Genomic DNA, 17,651 nt, shown 5'->3' with positions numbered 1-17,651 from the left:
TGAACATGATAAACTTGTGTTAGTTTTTCACACTGAAATGTTGGTTAAGAACACTGATTGTAAAAATTAAACAGGAATAGATGCTTGTAGAATTTGACAAAATCTGTCATGAAGTTTTTCAGTGACATCACTCCTTATGACAATCATTTCACTATGCATTATGACAATTATAGCACCACTCCTTGTGACAATCATATCTCTATGGATTATGACAATTATAGCATCACTCCTTATGACAATCATATCTCTATGGATTATGACAATTATAGCATCACTCCTTATGACAATCATATCTCTATGGATTATGACAATTATAGCATCACTCCTTATGACAATCATATCTCTATGGATTATGACAATTATAGCATCACTCCTTATGACAATCATATCTCTATGGATTATGACAATTATAGCATCACTCCTTATGACAATCATATCACTATGCATGATGACAATTATAGCATCACTCCTTATCACAATCATATCTCTATGGATTATGACAATTATAGCATCACTCCTTATGACAATCATATCTCTATGGATTATGACAATTATAGCATCACTCCTTATGACAATCATATCTCTATGGATTATGACAATTATAGCATCACTCCTTATGACAATCATATCTCTATGGATTATGACAATTATAGCATCACTCCTTATGACAATCATATCACTATGCATGATGACAATTATAGCATCACTCCTTATCACAATCATATCACTATGCATTATGACAATTATAGCATCACTCCTTATGACAATCATATCCCTATGCATTATGATAATTATAGCATCACTCCTTATGACAATCATATCACTATGCATTATGACAATTATAGCATCACTCCTGGGGTCAATCATATCCCTATGCATTATGACAATTATAGCATCACTCCTTATGACAACATATCTCTATGCATTATGACAATTATAGCATCACTCCTTCTGACAATCATATCACTATGTCTCGACAATGATAGTCCTTATAACAATCATATGCCTTATAACACTCATACCACTATGCCTTCCGACAATCATAACTAGGCTTTACAATCACACTCAAACTTCACTATGAAATACTGGCCTGGGTCCAATAAAAGATTACCCGAACGTAAAAGTTACTGTGATCGTATTCTTCATGATTATGAGGTCATTTCATCAACTTTCATAAGGATATTCTCCTATACTTTGGGACATTGGAAACATCTGGGACATGTTTCATGACAATCAGTCAAGAAAGTGAACCGATATGAAACCCTGTGGATACAAATATATCTGTTCATGATTACATCTGTCAGTGAGTATAATGTAAACTCTAATGATCTATCCCGTCCAGTCCTACTACAACAACCATGGGATACCAGGGACCACTGTTACCCGCCCACCCAGTGTAGAGAGAGGTGTAGGAAGATGGTGCTGTTGCCAAGAAGAACTAGAATGCATGTGCAAAATGTGATGAATGTATGAAGGATGAATACCCCTTGTAGGAAATGTTTCTTTTGAAACAGGGGACTTTGTTGATCAACTTCATGATGTACGACTTGGATGTCTGGCTGCAATACATTTAAACAGGAGATGAATACACAGAATATAGCTGGATAGTTTGTCGAGGATAACAATCTCTCTTCTACCAACACTAATGCTGAAATGATTCCGACGAATCTGTGATGCACCTACACATCACCAGTCAGTGACGTCATCCACAAGTTCGAAGTCAGTCTTGTAAAATACTGTTTTCTTGAAGCCCAACTAATATTTTCCATATTATAACAGTAAAATCTACTGAAAATATGCGAAGTGTTCGGGCTAGTAGGCTCAATGTTTTTAGCACAAATAAATATATAAATACATTTAAATATTTTTTTCGTTTTTTTTGTTACATCAAAACTGATGACTTAAACATGTTAAAACACTCACACATATTTACACAACAATGTGTATTGTGATAATATCATATTGAGAATAAAGTATCCCATTACAAATCACACTGTAATTTTGGTGCATAATTTATGCTAATGATCAAGCTTCTATTTCCTCCAACTATCACAGCATGACTCTAGGTTCAGAGTTAAGGTTCCTCTTTTCTTACTCCCAAAATAGATAATATTTGCGGAGAGCTATCATTATCATGATAATGATTATCTCCTAAGAGCTACGGTCAATTCATCAAACCACATGTTATAAATAGTACCATCCTGCACTTTTAACATTATCAGAATTTTATTATTCCCATAAAACAAATCAGCCAAAAACATTAAAGGCAATTTAAATACGTAAATATTGAGCTTCGCAACATATTCTATCATTTCAACCTACCTAAACTAAAATATTTACAAGAAACCTGTAGATAAGATAAGAAAGGTGTGACTGAGGTTAATACTGGTTAGTATACACAAGCCTGTTACTATGGATACCCTTACCTTGAGAGCTCTCTGCAGCTCCTGTATCTTCAACTGCTGCTCCAGCATCTGCTGTTCCTGGCGCTGGCACGTCTCAATGGAAGTCTTAAGTGCTGCATTCCCCTCAGCCACTTCCTTCTCCTGCAGGGTGCACAGCATCATGTGTGAGTGAGTGAGTTTGGTTTGAATGTGAGCAAGGTTGAAGTAAAGCAGGTCATAGATAATTACCCCTTTGTGCAAGCCTTATGTTGGTTGGTTGGTTGGTTTGTTGTTTAACACCACACTCAGCAATATTCCAGCTATATGACGGCGGTCTGTAAATAATCGAGTCTGGACCACACAATCCAGTGATTGACATCATGAGCATCGATTCACACAATTGGGATACAATGACATGCATCAACCAAGTCAGCAAGCCTGACCATCCGATTCCGTTGAACAAATAACAGATTTTTACCCAATTTTCATGCAACCTGGTTAATATTCAAGATAAAACCCTGCTTGGGGTAAACCCACTTTATTTACTTTCTCAGGCAAGGATCAAGGACACAGAAGAATCTCTTGGCCTCAACAGGGGATGATTGACATCATCCTACTCCAGCAACCTACCAGTTCTTCGATTCTCTCTGCCAGGTGATTTACTTCTCTCGTCTTCTCAGCAAATATATCTTCATCACTTCTAAGATCATCACGACACTGAGAAAACACGAAACATTATTATAACAGGAACAGCCAATCTCTTTCATGGACCCACAATACTTAGAGAATAACCAATGAGGTAAGAGGAATTACGGATTATCTGTTCCAAGTGGTGTTAATCCCAAGCCTTTGGCAAGGACCTAGCAGCATTCATACATGAGTAACAGACATTCTGTTATACCGAGTTTCGAGTGGGTTATAGTATATTGCCATTTTAAGAGAGAAAATGAAGAGTAAATGAATGAAATGTCAACCCTACAGTTGGTTGGTTGGCTTGTTGTTTAACGCTGCACTCAGCAATATTCCAACTATACGACGGCGGTCTGTAAAAAATCGAGTCTAGACTAGACAATCCAGTGATTGACATCACGAGCATCGATCTACGCAACTGGGATACGATGACATGGATCAACCAAGTCAGCGAGCCTGACCACCCGATCCCATTAGTCGCTTCTTACGACAAGCATAGTTGCCTTTTACGGCAAGCATGGGTTGCTGAAGACCTATTTTACCCCGGATCTTCACATCTCATGGCTTCAACTGACCAATCAGCTTTAAGAATTACTAAAATGCACAAGTTCAAATATAGGAAATTTATTACACACAATCCTTCTACCCTTATGGGTAATAAATCAAGTTATCAACAATTCAAGATGTGCGGTGTGCTGGTGTCTGATCAAGTTAAGGATTCTGGAGGAAGTCTGAAGAATATATGAAGGTGAAGGAGCTGAGGTCAACAATACATGTCAGTTACTGATAACCATCTTACATGAACAGGATTCAGTCTTGGCATATTTACCTTTCTAAGTTCGCTCTCCAAATCCCTTATGGTCTGATTGTCCAAACTTTCTCGAGATAATGTAGAGGGAACCCTATTTTTTATCTGGAACAAAGGGTGTTACGTGAATCACCACAATCATTATGACACTGGAAAATCAGAACTGATTTACACAATCAGCTGGGTCACACATGGGAGTGTGGGAATGTTGTTGTGCTCCCGCCAGCAATACTCCTGTGATGACATGGTGGCTTGTAAATACTCAGCTCAGACAAACCAGTGATTGATAACATGAACAAGGGGCCAAGACTTGGAGTATGATAACACTAAGTCAGCCAGTTCACATTGTGACCACCCGATCCCCATTCAAGTCGGCTCTTTGACTACAAGAATGGGGAACTAAGAACCCTCAAAGGAATGACCACCAGGTTGTATTACCTTCTCTGCCCTGGAATCCCCACCGGGTGTTGTACTGAGGACCTACTCTGCCATGGAATCCCCACCAGATGGTGTACTGAGGACCTACTCTGCCCTGGAATCCCCACCACGTTTTGTACTGAGGACCTACTCTGCCCTGGAATCCCCACCAGATGGTGTACTGAGGACCTACTCTGCCCTGGAATCCCCACCAGATGGTGTACTGAGGACCTACTCTGCCCTGGAATCCCCACCAGGTGTTGTACTGAGGACCTACTCTGCCATGGAATCCCCACCAGGTTTTGTACTGAGGACCTTCTCTGCCCTGGAATCCCCACCAGGTGTTGTACTGAGGACCTATTCTGCCCTGGAATCCCCACCAGGTTTTGTACTGAGGACCTACTCTGCCCTGGAATCCCCACCAGGTGTTGTACTGAGGACCTAGTCTGCCCTGGAATCCCCACCAGGTTTTGTACTGAGGACCTACTCTGCCCTGGAATCCCCACCAGGTTTTGTACTGAGGACCCACTGTATCCCGGAATCCCCACCAGGTGATGTACTAAGGAACTTCTGTGCCCTGGAATCCCCACCAATTGGTGTAATGGGGATCTATTCTGCCCTGGAATCTCCACCAGATGGTGTACTGAGGACCTACTCTGCCCTGGAATCCCCACCAGGTTTTGTACTGAGGACCTACTCTGCCCTGGAATCCCCACCAGGTGTTGTACTGAGGACCTACTCTGCCCTGGAATCCCCACCGGGTGTTGTACTGAGGACCTACTCTGCCATGGAATCCCCACCAGGTGTTGTACTGAGGACCTACTCTGCCCTGGAATCCCCACCGGGTGTTGTACTGAGGACCTACTCTGCCATGGAATCCCCACCAGGTGTTGTACTGAGGACCTACTCTGCCCTGGAATCCCCACCAGGTTTTGTACTGAGGACCTACTCTGCCATGGAATCCCCACCAGGTGTTGTACTGAGGACCTACTCTGCCATGGAATCCCCACCAGGTTTTGTACTGAGGACCTTCTCTGCCCTGGAATCCCCACCAGGTGTTGTACTGAGGACCTATTCTGCCCTGGAATGCCCACCAGGGGGAGTACTGGGGACCTATTCTGCCACCAAAATGTGCATGGGATGACTAATAACTATCTCAAGTATTTGCTTGAGACAAATGTTGTCAGCTCTACCTCCTCCATGAGGTCCAGCCAGTCCTTCAGCCTGATGTCCTGACTCTTGGACAAAATCTCTCTTTCCTTGATGTCCATCAGCTGCTTGTAGGCTTCCTCTGAAACCATGCGGTAGTGGGAGCACTCAGTCTGTAATCTGAAAACACAACATGGAGCACTAAGAACATGTTCACTCTTAGACACATTAACTCAAATTACAACATGACAAGGGTTAGTTTGTGTTTTGAACAGTAGTTCATCTATGACCAAGATGCGAAATCAGTGTGATTGTAAGACTAGAAACCATGACCAGTGGATCCTATTATGACACCACTCCCAATCTCATTAAAATCAGATCTCGCTACCGCTAAACAAAGATCTGAGGACATCCCATTACGGGTCATGTCAGACCGACCTTGCGCGAACTTTGATCGACCAATGGAATGACTGACGAGAAGTCGACATTAGCCAATCAGAAGGCAGCTTACTCGTGTTTTACGGCACTAATTTCAAATTGGCGACTACGCTTCGAAACATATTTTGACAAATTCTCGATTAAAAATTTGAAACCTGAACAAAAGAACATTCTGGAAAGGCTAATAGATGGTCTAGATTGTATGGATTCAGTCGTTAACCCCGTAACTATCGTTTGGAATACCCTGTGTAAAAAGTTTTCGGGGTTGCATGATAAGAAATCACATTCCGACTGTCACTTTCATGATCTGGTAAGCGATGCTCTGATTGGTTGGGTGAAAGGTCGTTCTGACGTGACCCCTAACTGGATGTCCTCGGATCTTTGTTTAGCGGTAGCGAGAACTAAGATCTGATTATAATGAGATTGCACCACTCCCCAACTACTTGTAGCGGCTCAGATGATTAGTGCCCCAAAATCTCCGCCCTTCCCACCATGATCGGACCTCCCCTCCCACTTACCTGACCTCCAGGTCCTGTAAGAGACCAGTCTCGCTGTGTCCTCCACCCATGATCGCATCTCCCCTCGCACTCACCTGACCTCCAGGTCCTGTAAGAGACCAGTCTCACTGTGTACTCCGCCATGATCGGACCTCCCCTCACACTCACCTGACCTCCAGGTCCTGTAAGAGACCAGTCTCGCTGTGTCCTCCACCCATGATCGGATCTCCCCTCACACTCACCTGACCTCCAGGTCCTGTAAGAGACCAGTCTCACTGTGTACTCTGCCATGATCGGACCTCCCCTCCCACTCACCTGACCTCCAGGTCCTGTAAGAGACCAGTCTCACTGTGTCCTCCACCCATGATCGGATCTCCCCTCACACTCACCTGACCTCCAGGTCCTGTAAGAGACCAGTCTCGCTGTGTCCTCCACCCATGATCGGATCTCCCCTCGCACTCACCTGACCTCCAGGTCCTGTAAGAGACCAGTCTGCTGTGTCCTCTCCCCCCATGATCGGACCTTCCCTCCCACTCACCTGACCTCCAGGTCCTGTAAGAGACCAGTCTCACTGTGTCCTCCCCCCATGATCGGATCTCCCCTCGCACTCACCTGACCTCCAGGTCCTGTAAGAGACCAGTCTCACTGTGTACTCCGCCATGATCGGATCTCCCCTCACACTCACCTGACCTCCAGGTCCTGTAAGAGACCAGTCTCACTGTGTCCTCCACCCATGATCGGATCTCCCCTCGCACTCACCTGACCTCCAGGTCCTGTAAGAGACCAGTCTCACTGTGTACTCCGCCATGATCGGATCTCCCCTCACACTCACCTGACCTCCAGGTCCTGTAAGAGACCAGTCTCACTGTGTCCTCCACCCATGATCGGATCTCCCCTCGCACTCACCTGACCTCCAGGTCCTGTAAGAGACCAGTCTCACTGTGTACTCCGCCATGATCGGATCTCCCCTCACACTCACCTGACCTCCAGGTCCTGTAAGAGACCAGTCTCACTGTGTCCTCCCCCCATGATCAGACCTCCCTTCCCACTCACCTGACCTCCAGGCCACTATGAGACCAGAGCCTTGCTGTGTCCTCTCCTTGATCGGTTCTCCCCTTTGACACACCTGACCTTCAGAACCTGTATGGTATCAGAGTCTTGCTGCATCCTTTTCATTGGTGGGTCTCTGCCCCCACTACCACCCGAATACCTCAATTCTTTGGTCTAGCATCCAACTCACCTTACTACTTTGACCTCCAGGTCCTGTATGAGATCACAGTCTTGCTGTGTCCTCTCCACGCTTGTGTCTCTCCCAGCACTGACAACCGATGTCCGCTGCCTCACCAGTTCTTCTCGCAATGCCTAATAAAGTGATTGAGTTGAATGAGCATGTACACTATACATAGGAGGAATTTATTTGCAATGATTGAGTTTGAAATGACACTAATACAGCCAGCTCATAACTGAGATCCTGCCATCCACTTTCCAGGTTACCCAGTAGATCACACAAACACAATCTTTTGACAATAATAGCGGAAAGTCCTCAACGATCATAAAAAAGGGGTAGTTATTTGATGATACAATTACATGTATTACTAACAGAATGGCTGAACATAAACATTTGAAATCGACAATTACATTCTGAAATCATCTTCCCTCGTAACACCCGGCCTCAAAAGGGTACTTTATATTTGAAGTGATCATGCAATAAAATAGTGAAAAGTACAAACCTTGATTTCACTTTGCATTTCTTCAAAACGGATTGACTGGATGTCTCTGTTTACGATAGGCTTGTTTCTTATGTTCTTTGCCTGCAATGTAATGTGCAATGAAGGAAGTGAATGCTAAACATCAAAAACAATGTCTGTCAAATGTGTTTTGAACAAAATGTAAATAAAAATGATCAGGCCTACATCCAGACAACTATCTGGGTCCTAAAACAGTTCTTCCGACCTCATGTATTGGAGTCACTGTGCATTAGGTAAATGACCTCAAATGAATCCTGACATATTTTTATTCTCATTTGAATATTAATTGGTCTAGCCCTTGATGAAGATTCTTACCCAATTAGCATATTTAAGGGCAGTGAAAACACACTGTTAGCATATTTGAGAGCATAGAGAGACACATCCTATCAGCATATTTGAGAGCATAGAGAGACTTACTTGATAAGCATATTTGAGAGCACGGAGAAACTTACCCTCTTAGCATATCTGAGAACATTGAGTGACTTAACCTATTAGCATATTTGAGAGAACTGAGAGACTTACCCTCTTAGCATATTTGAGAGCATTGAGAGACTTATCCTGTTAGCATATTTGAGAGCACTGAGTGACCTACCCTATTAGCATATTTGAGAGCATTGAGAGACTTACCATATAACCATATTTAAGAGCATTGACAGACTAACCCTGTCAGCTTATTTGAGAGCATTGACAGACTAACCCTGTCAGCTTATTTGAGAGCATTGAGAGACTTACCCTGTTAGCATATTTGAGAGCATTGAGAGACTTACCCTGTTAGCATATTTGAGAGCATTGAGAGACTTACCCTCTTAGCATATTTGAGAGCATTGAGAGACTTATCCTGTTAGCATATTTGAGAGCATTGAGTTACCTACCCTATTAGCATATTTGAGAGCATTGAGAGACCTACCCTGTTAGCATATTTGAGAGCATTGAGAGACTGACCCTGTTAGCATATTTGAGAGCATTGAGAGACTTACCCTCTTAGCATATTTGAGAGCATTGAGGGACTTACCCTATTGGCATATTTGAGAGTATTGAGAGACTTATCCTCTTAGCATATTTGAGAGCATTGAGAGACTGACCCTATTAGCATATTTGAGAGCATTGAGAGACTGACCCTGTTAGCATATTTGAGAGCATTGAGAGACTTACCCTGTTAGCATATTTGAGAGCATTGAGAGACTGACCCTGTTAGCATATTTGAGAGCATTGAGAGACTGACCCTGTTAGCATATTTGAGAGCATTGAGAGACTTACCCTGTTAGCATATTTGAGAGCATTGAGTGACTCATCGAAGTTGGCGGAGGCTGGACTGATGCAGCAGATCATGAGGGTCTGTGCATTGCCGCCAAGAGAATCCTGAAATAGCAATGGGTTTTTCAGTGTGTAGAATGGTTTCCTGGCAACGCTCAGTGCGTGCAGGGTCAAACAATCAACCATTAAGTCAGAATCTATTTCATAGCAAGGTCATCTAGGTCAAGGTCATAGACTGACAAGGTCATCAAGTTCAAAAGAGTTAGTAGGTCAGCAAGTTCACCAAGGTCAGTTAGATGAGTGACACTTCATTTCAGCATTCAAACACAATTTCTGTTTTGGATATTGTTTGTTGTTTAATGCCACACTTAGTGATATTCCAGTTACATGATGGCAGTTCAAACAATTACAGAGTGGGGAGGGGTTGCTTAGAAACCAAGGAACATATTCATGGTGTAATCAAATCTCAACCTCATGGAAACTAAGATACAAAATTCAGCACAGCTTCCAATCGCAGCTAATTTGGACATCCATGTCCTTGTACAGAGGATGTCAATACATGGTAATACCTTCAACAACCGTGTAATCTTGGACTCCCGATATGGAATATGGGTGCTCTTCTTCTTCGGATCCCCGAGTGCACTGATAACATTACCCAGCGACAGTAGGCCTGTATTGATGTGAATGGACTCTGAAAACAGTTAAAGGACACTCTTCAAGACAAACCTATTGAGATGCCATACAAACAGCGTTAGAAATTGGCACTAGTCCTGTAGTCCTTGCTAAACTGCCCAATAGTTAAGGTATCAAAAGGACAAGTAGAAATTTGCCATTTTAAGGGTTTGCCATATGTTATTAACATAAGGACTAGTGGACTAAAAATGTTAGTCTGTACCACTGGCAATATTCACAAATGTGATCTAAGGCCTTGCTAAACAAGAAACTCCCACTGAGCAAGAAGATTCCCAAATTGGAAACTATGTTTGTTCTTTTATCCTATTTTCACAAGGTTCACATTGAAGTAGATTCCTACCTTTGAAGCGGTCGCCAACATTGCCTGTTCTGTGTGCCCTCTCAGATCCGGCCAGGTCGACAAAGTGGAACTTCCCGGCCATTGTGTGGCTCATGGATGCATCTGCAATGGCAGGAAATGTGCATGAGAAGCATACACATGACAACTTACTAGTTATGATAATATGAAGAATTTTTGCTTCTTAGAATCTGTAGCTATTAACTCCCTATGATGCTTACCATCTTCAAGAATGTCGCTGCTGTCACTTGTATGCCGGGATCGCCTTGATGCTAGAACATCATCTTCACACCACTTCTGACCTGGAAATGGTTAGGTTGTCATTATCATCAAGTCCAGGTTTACATACTGGTTATGTATCATCTATCATTTTAACTTGTCCATTCTCACTCACCAATGACAATTCCCGCAGACTCACCCATGACAATCAACAGACTCACCCATGACAATCAACACACTAACCCATGACAATCAACACAGACTCACCCATGAAATCAACAGACTCACCCATGACAATCAACACACTAACCTATGACAATCAACACAGGCTTACCCATGACAATCAACAGAGGCTCACCCATGAAATCAACAGACTCATCCATGGCAATCAACACACTAACCTATGACAATCAACACAGGCTCACCCATGATAATCAACATACTCAACCATGACAATCAACACAGACTCACCCGTAACAATCAGAACAGACTCACCCATGACAATAAACACACTCACCCATGACAATCAACACAGGCTCACCCATGACAATCAACACACTCACGCATGACAATCAACACAGACTCACCCATGACAATCAACAAACTAACCCATGACAATCAACACAGGCTCACACATGACAATCAACACAGGCTCACCCATGACAATCAACATATACTCACCCATGAAATCAACACACTCACCCAGGACAACCAACACAGGCTCACCCATGACAATCAACACACTAACCCATGACAATCAACTTAGGCTCACCCATGACAATCAACACAGGCTCACCCATGACAATCAACACATACTCACCCATGAAATCAACACACTCACCCATGACAATCAACACAGGCTCACCCATGACAATCAACACACTCACCCATGACAATCAACACACTTACCAATGACAATCAACACAGACTCATCCGTAACAATCAGAACAGACTCACCCATGACAATCAACACAGACTCACCCATGACAATCAACACAGGCTCACCCATGACAATCAACACAGGCTCACACATGACAATCAACACAGGCTCACCCATGACAATCAACACACGCTCACCCATGACAATCAACACAGGCTCACACATGACAATCAACACACTCACCCATGACAATCAACACAGGCTCACCCATGACAAACAACACACTTACCCATGACAATCAACACAGGCTCACCCATGACAATCAACACAGGCTCACCCATGACAAACAACACACTTACCGATGACAATCAACACAGACTCACCCATGACAATCAACACATACTCACCCATGAAATCAACACAGACTCACCCATGAAATCAACACACTCACCCATGACAATCAACACAGTCTCACCCATGACAATCAACACAGGCTCACCCATGACAATCAACACAGGCTCACACATGACAATCAACACAGGCTCACCCATGACAATCAACACAGGCTCACACATGACAATCAACACAGGCTCACCCATGACAATCAACACAGGCTCACCCATGACAATCAACACAGGCCCACACATGACAATCAACACACTCACCCATGACAATCAACACAGGCTCACCCATGACAAACAACACACTTACCGATGACAATCAACACAGACTCACCCATGACAATCAACACATACTCACCCATGAAATCAACACACTCACCAATGACAATTAACACAGACTCACCCATGACAATCAACACAGACTCACCCATGAAATCAACACACTCACCCATGACAATCAACACACACTCACCCATGACAATCAACACAGGCTCACCCATGAAATCAACACACTCACCCATGACAATTAACACAGACTCACCCATGACAATCAACACGTACTCACCCATGACAATCAACACAGATTCACCCATGACAATCAACACATACTCACCCATAAAATCAACACACTCACCCATGACAATCAACACACTCACCCATGACAATCAACACACACTCACCCATGACAATCAACACAGGCTCACCCATGACAAACAACACACTTACCGATGACAATCAACACAGGCTCACCCATGACAAACAACACAGACTCACCCATGAAATCAACACACTCACCTATGACAATTAACACAGACTCACCCATGACAATCAACACAGACTCACCCATGACAATCAACACGTATTCACCAATGAAATCAACACACTTACCCATGACGATCAACACAGGCTCACCCATGACAATCAACAGACTCACCCATGACAAACAACACACTAACCCATGACAATCAACACAGATTCGAAACTTTGTTGCCTCTGATGACAAGCAATGGGTGCTGGGGACACAGGTCCCGACTGGGATCGTCCATGACGAACCACACTAACTCACCTATAACAATGGTGAAGATGGAATGTGAGCGGCTGGAATGTTCGTTCATCTGAGTGGAGCCTGTATGTCGTGCTGCCGACCCCGACTCAAGGAGGGACATGACGTCATCCAGAGTCTCACACTCAACCTCCTTGACCCCAATAATCACTGTAACAGAGGAACAACTGCAGTCAGATATCACCACACATCAGTTACACTAGGACATGTATATAATGAACTACAAGGGACCGGAGAAATAAGTTTGTTATTAACGTATAAACACCCGCCATCTTGGATAAAACAAAACACAATACACATAAATGAAGCATTGACTTGTATTAGCAGTGATCACTTCATAGCATTCAATTGATAACATTACATAACATTCATTTAATATTGATTCCTCGCTGATTGCGTATAGCCAATCGTCATGATGGTGATCGGTAAATATTCAAGTCGGAACAAGACAATCCAGTGACTGACATTATGAGCATCGATCTACGCAATTGGGATACGATGACATGCATCAACCAAGTTGGCGAGACTGTCTACCCAATCCCATAAGTCACCTCTTATGATAAATATAGGTTGCGGGGAACTCTTAACCCAGAATCCACATGGGCACTGTATTTACAAATTGTATGTATCTGGGTAAAACTTCCATATTTCCAAACTGTAGTTATTTTGAATAAGGGAGTGATGACAGCATCACTATTTAAAAAATAGGTTTTTCTTACAAAAGCATTTAATTCAAGCCGTTGAGTGGGGGGCAAACCAATTGTTATTTAGCAAGGGGATAAAAATGATGTCAAAAAAACTTAGAAACTGTTACACAGGAATGAGCTTGTGTACATCCCTTACCAAAATGGCGGAAGGTGTCCGGTATACCGCATTCTTTCCATTTATATGTCTGAGCATCATCTTGAAGAGCTGTTAAATTGCATTAGCCTCATTCATGATGTTTGAAACAGTGAGAAGTGGCAGAGGTGAGGGGTTAACGTCGCATACAAGATTATTTCACTTATATATAGCAACATGCATGCACCTCTGTGTCTGGCTGCTTGTACTAGTCCAGACTCACACGCAGCAGAATTCCGGCTATATGATGGCGGTCTGCATAAGTAATTGAGTCTGGACCAGACAAACCATTGATTGACATCATGAGCATCGATCCATGCAACTGGGTTACGATGACACCAAGTCAGTGAGCCTGATCCCATTAGTTGCCTCTTATGACACGCATAGTCGCCTTTTACGGCAAGCATGGGTTCCCAGCACCCTGTTATTCATAGAATCTGGGCCGGGTGCAACTTCCCTTTTCAGTTGAAGAATCACCATGTGAGTCTAGTCTAAAGAAGGAGTATACTTCCTGGTGACCTACCTGTGTTGCCCTGGTCATCTTCCCTCACATGGAGATCCTTGCTGCACTTGTCTACATCGAGGAGATCCTGTAACTCCTCCTTATAGATTTCAATGTAGGACACTGTGATGGAGAACTCCACTGCCTCATTGCTCTGAAACACAAGACAGGAGTTGTTGGGCTTCATTCTAAATAATATTTCAGTTATTCCTCAGCAGGTCAGCCTATATATTGTGTTTTTGTTGTTGTCAGTTTTGTTTGTTGTTTAACGCTGCACTCAGCAATATTCCAGCTATCATGGCTATATGACGACAGTCTGTAAATAATCGAGTCTGGACCAGACCAGTGACTGACATCATGAGCATCAATCCACGCAGTTGGGATACGATGACACATCAACCAAGTCAGCGAGCCTGACCACCCAATCCCGTTACTTGCCTCTTACAACAAGCATAGTCGCCTTTTACGGCAAGCAAGGGTTGCTTAAGACCTACTCCGGATCTTCATGGGTCTAAAAATGGTTAAAGCCTTAAGTTTTGTATTTGTTTTTAACGCCCCAGTCAGCAATATTCTAGCTATATGATGGCAGTCTGTAAATAATTTAGTCTGGACCAGACAATCCAGTGATTGACACCATGAGCATCAGATCCACGCAATTGGGATACGATGACATGCATCAACCATGTCTGCAAAGCCTGAACTCCCGATCCCGTTGAACAGGACATCAGCAACCCATGCTTGCCGTAAAAGGCGACTAACGGGATCGGGTGGTCAGGCTTGCTGACTTGGTTGATGCATGTCATTGCATCCCAATTTTGTGGATTGATGCTCATGATATCAATCACTGGATTGTCTGGTCCGGACTCAGTTATTTACAGACTGCTGTCATATTGCTGGAATTTTGCTGAGTGTGGCGTTAAACAAACACAAGTCAGTAACAGATCATGGAAAACTAATAAATCTTGGAGACATGCCATGGAATTTGAGTCTTGTGACTGTACCTTCATGATGTCAAACATCTGGTTAATAGCCCGGGGAATAGTTCCATGTTCATCTTCTGTAATGGCTGAGATATTACATCCTCCAATAGTGTAGGTCTTCCCTGAGCCCTAGACAATCACAACAACATGGAGAAACATCAGACATTGTTCGTAAACATTGGGCCAGGTTTCACAAAGAGATCCAAGGATTACGTGTATCAAGTCTATGTTAACGTATAGGAGATATGGCTGTTGCATCACAGTGTTCCATATTAATTATGAAAGTCAAGGCGTCCATGTTATTACCATAATTGTAAAATACAACAGGAGCAATCCTCTAACACTATATTTCTAACACTGCAACATTAAAAAAGTTTGTGAAATGGAGACCAGGAGTCAGTCTATAATTCTAATAAGTCAATGAGTGAAAAAAGAGTGAGTGAGTTGGTTTAACACCACTTTCAACAGTATTCCAGTTATATCACGGCGTGTCAGCTTAATGTGGGAAGAAAGCCCAAAGTGATGCAGGTCTCAGATGTTTACGAGACTAGTGAAACCCCGGAGCACGGATATGGTGCTGACAAACCCAGACACATAATCAGGCCGGTGAACTGGGATTCAAACCCGCAATCACAGGTTTCTGGCATGCCAAAGAGATGCATACCCGGACCGGTAATGATTTTTAAATCCCTGAGATAATCACGAAAATTAAAAGCACTTAAGACGTATCATCAAGACTATGTCCACCAAATGTTATCAAGGAAATGCTTAACATCAAAAGCATAAAAGTGTGTTTTGCCAAAACAATTTATTTCCCAAATAAAAGCGACCACAATGACAATGACTTCCACACTTACAGTCTGACCGTATGCAAAGACGGTTGCATTGTAGCCATCAAATATACTCCTGACAAGTGGATCCACACAAGTTTGATACACATCCTCCTGAAAATGTCAAAAGGATATAAGTATGACAAAGTTGCAATTAAAGGAAATTCTTTCAGTTTTCAATGCACTGAAGCATCTCCCAAGGGTAGAACACCGGAAGCAAACACGTGTAGTCAGTGTGCAAAACGAATGGTAGGCCAATCACCTGTGGCTATCAAAATTGTGATGGTCTGCCATGTGAGAAACTAAGCTAGATCAATTGTCTGTGATGTATAAATTGAAGGAACAGGTTGAACTAAGAAGTATGGCAGATAATACATTGTAGAGATAACTTTGCTTACACAGTTTAACATTGTTCAGACTTTGTTCATCTTGATGATTGACAACATATATTCATTTATGCAGCTTAAAATACAACAAGATGTATAAGACTGTATAAGGATGCAAATTAATTTTCCAGCACATTCTAAACTAAACAAAAATAACATGTTAATTTAATTATGACAATAAAACTAATATTACTTCTAATATGCACAAACCTGAAGAATTGTTTTTTGTGTCATAGCCAATGTGCCCTTTGCAAACTTCAGATCTTTATATCTCACAATGACTTGTCTATCAAGCAACTGCTATAAAAGGCTATATGTCTCCTTGCCCTCAACCCAATGCTACACCCTTCGGGCTTTGCCCCAAGGCATCACAATATGACCCAATCACTGGACAACTCTCAAGGGTGTATTTTCAGTCAACAGTGTGCACTTTGAGAAGGATGATGGAGTGCATATCACTCTCTTTGGAATAATAAATGACACGTAACACAGTAGATTTGAGGTGGTTTTATCAAAGTATAGAGTTTCCAAACAGGACCCTGTTACAGCTTTGAGGGATTACATTGACAGAACAGCTGCTTCTAGACTATGAGATGGGTCTGTACTCTGTTCCACTGTATAGAGGCTTCTACTGTGGGACATGTGTTAGAAGAGTGTATTGTTTGGGCAGGATTAGGGAATGAGTGAGTGAGTATGGCTTTACGGCCCTTTTAGCAATATCCCAGCAATATCACGGCGGGGGAAACCAGAAATGGACTTCACACATTGTACCCATGTCAGGAATCGAACCCAGGTCTTCGGCGTGACGACCGAATGCTTTAACCACTAGGCTATCCGACTGCCCTTTCGGGAGGATTAGCCAAATTAGAATATTCCGCTAAATCATTTCGACCAACTGTGGCTACCGCAGTCATCAGTATGGGTACAGATCCTCAAATCGAACAAACGTTTGGACATTATTTCACACAATTTCTACAAACATTATGTCCATTCACATACTCCAGATACCTTGTACAGATGATATGCTAGTGCAGTAGATCACTGCCACTAGTTTGTTGTCTAAACAGCAAGTATCCACCTGCAGCTCTTGCTTCAGCTTACAGAAACTCAACAAACTTTAAATTCTCCATTCTCT

At 42.8% G+C, this 17,651-nt stretch overlaps 1 protein-coding gene across 2 annotated transcripts in view; it reads right to left on the bottom strand.

Annotated features, from left to right (window-relative positions):
* Positions 1-17,651, bottom strand: part of LOC124113673 (kinesin-like protein KIF27) — a 54,783-nt gene that overhangs the window by 33,704 nt on the left and 3,428 nt on the right. Inside the window, exons 4-18 of one of the 2 annotated variants that reach the window (XM_046474131.2) lie at positions 16,158-16,244; positions 15,322-15,429; positions 14,342-14,474; positions 12,982-13,128; positions 10,637-10,717; positions 10,419-10,520; positions 9,955-10,076; positions 9,389-9,490; positions 8,114-8,194; positions 7,624-7,745; positions 5,493-5,628; positions 3,904-3,987; positions 3,015-3,101; positions 2,427-2,546; positions 1,485-1,559 (exon numbers count right to left, since the gene is read on the bottom strand). In XM_046474131.2, coding sequence (XP_046330087.2) covers positions 1,485-1,559; positions 2,427-2,546; positions 3,015-3,101; positions 3,904-3,987; positions 5,493-5,628; positions 7,624-7,745; positions 8,114-8,194; positions 9,389-9,490; positions 9,955-10,076; positions 10,419-10,520; positions 10,637-10,717; positions 12,982-13,128; positions 14,342-14,474; positions 15,322-15,429; positions 16,158-16,244 — 1,587 coding nt within the window. The remainder of the gene's footprint in view (positions 1-1,484; positions 1,560-2,426; positions 2,547-3,014; positions 3,102-3,903; positions 3,988-5,492; positions 5,629-7,623; positions 7,746-8,113; positions 8,195-9,388; positions 9,491-9,954; positions 10,077-10,418; positions 10,521-10,636; positions 10,718-12,981; positions 13,129-14,341; positions 14,475-15,321; positions 15,430-16,157; positions 16,245-17,651) is intronic. The other variant, XM_046474132.2, reaches the window with a different exon arrangement.

This window comes from Haliotis rufescens, unplaced genomic scaffold (genome assembly GCF_023055435.1).
Source record: "Haliotis rufescens isolate VD_foot unplaced genomic scaffold, xgHalRufe1.0.p SCAF_6, whole genome shotgun sequence".
NCBI lineage: Eukaryota > Metazoa > Mollusca > Gastropoda > Lepetellida > Haliotidae > Haliotis > Haliotis rufescens.
The sequence above is the reverse complement of the archived record's forward strand: the minus strand, read 5'-3'. Positions and strand labels throughout refer to the sequence as shown.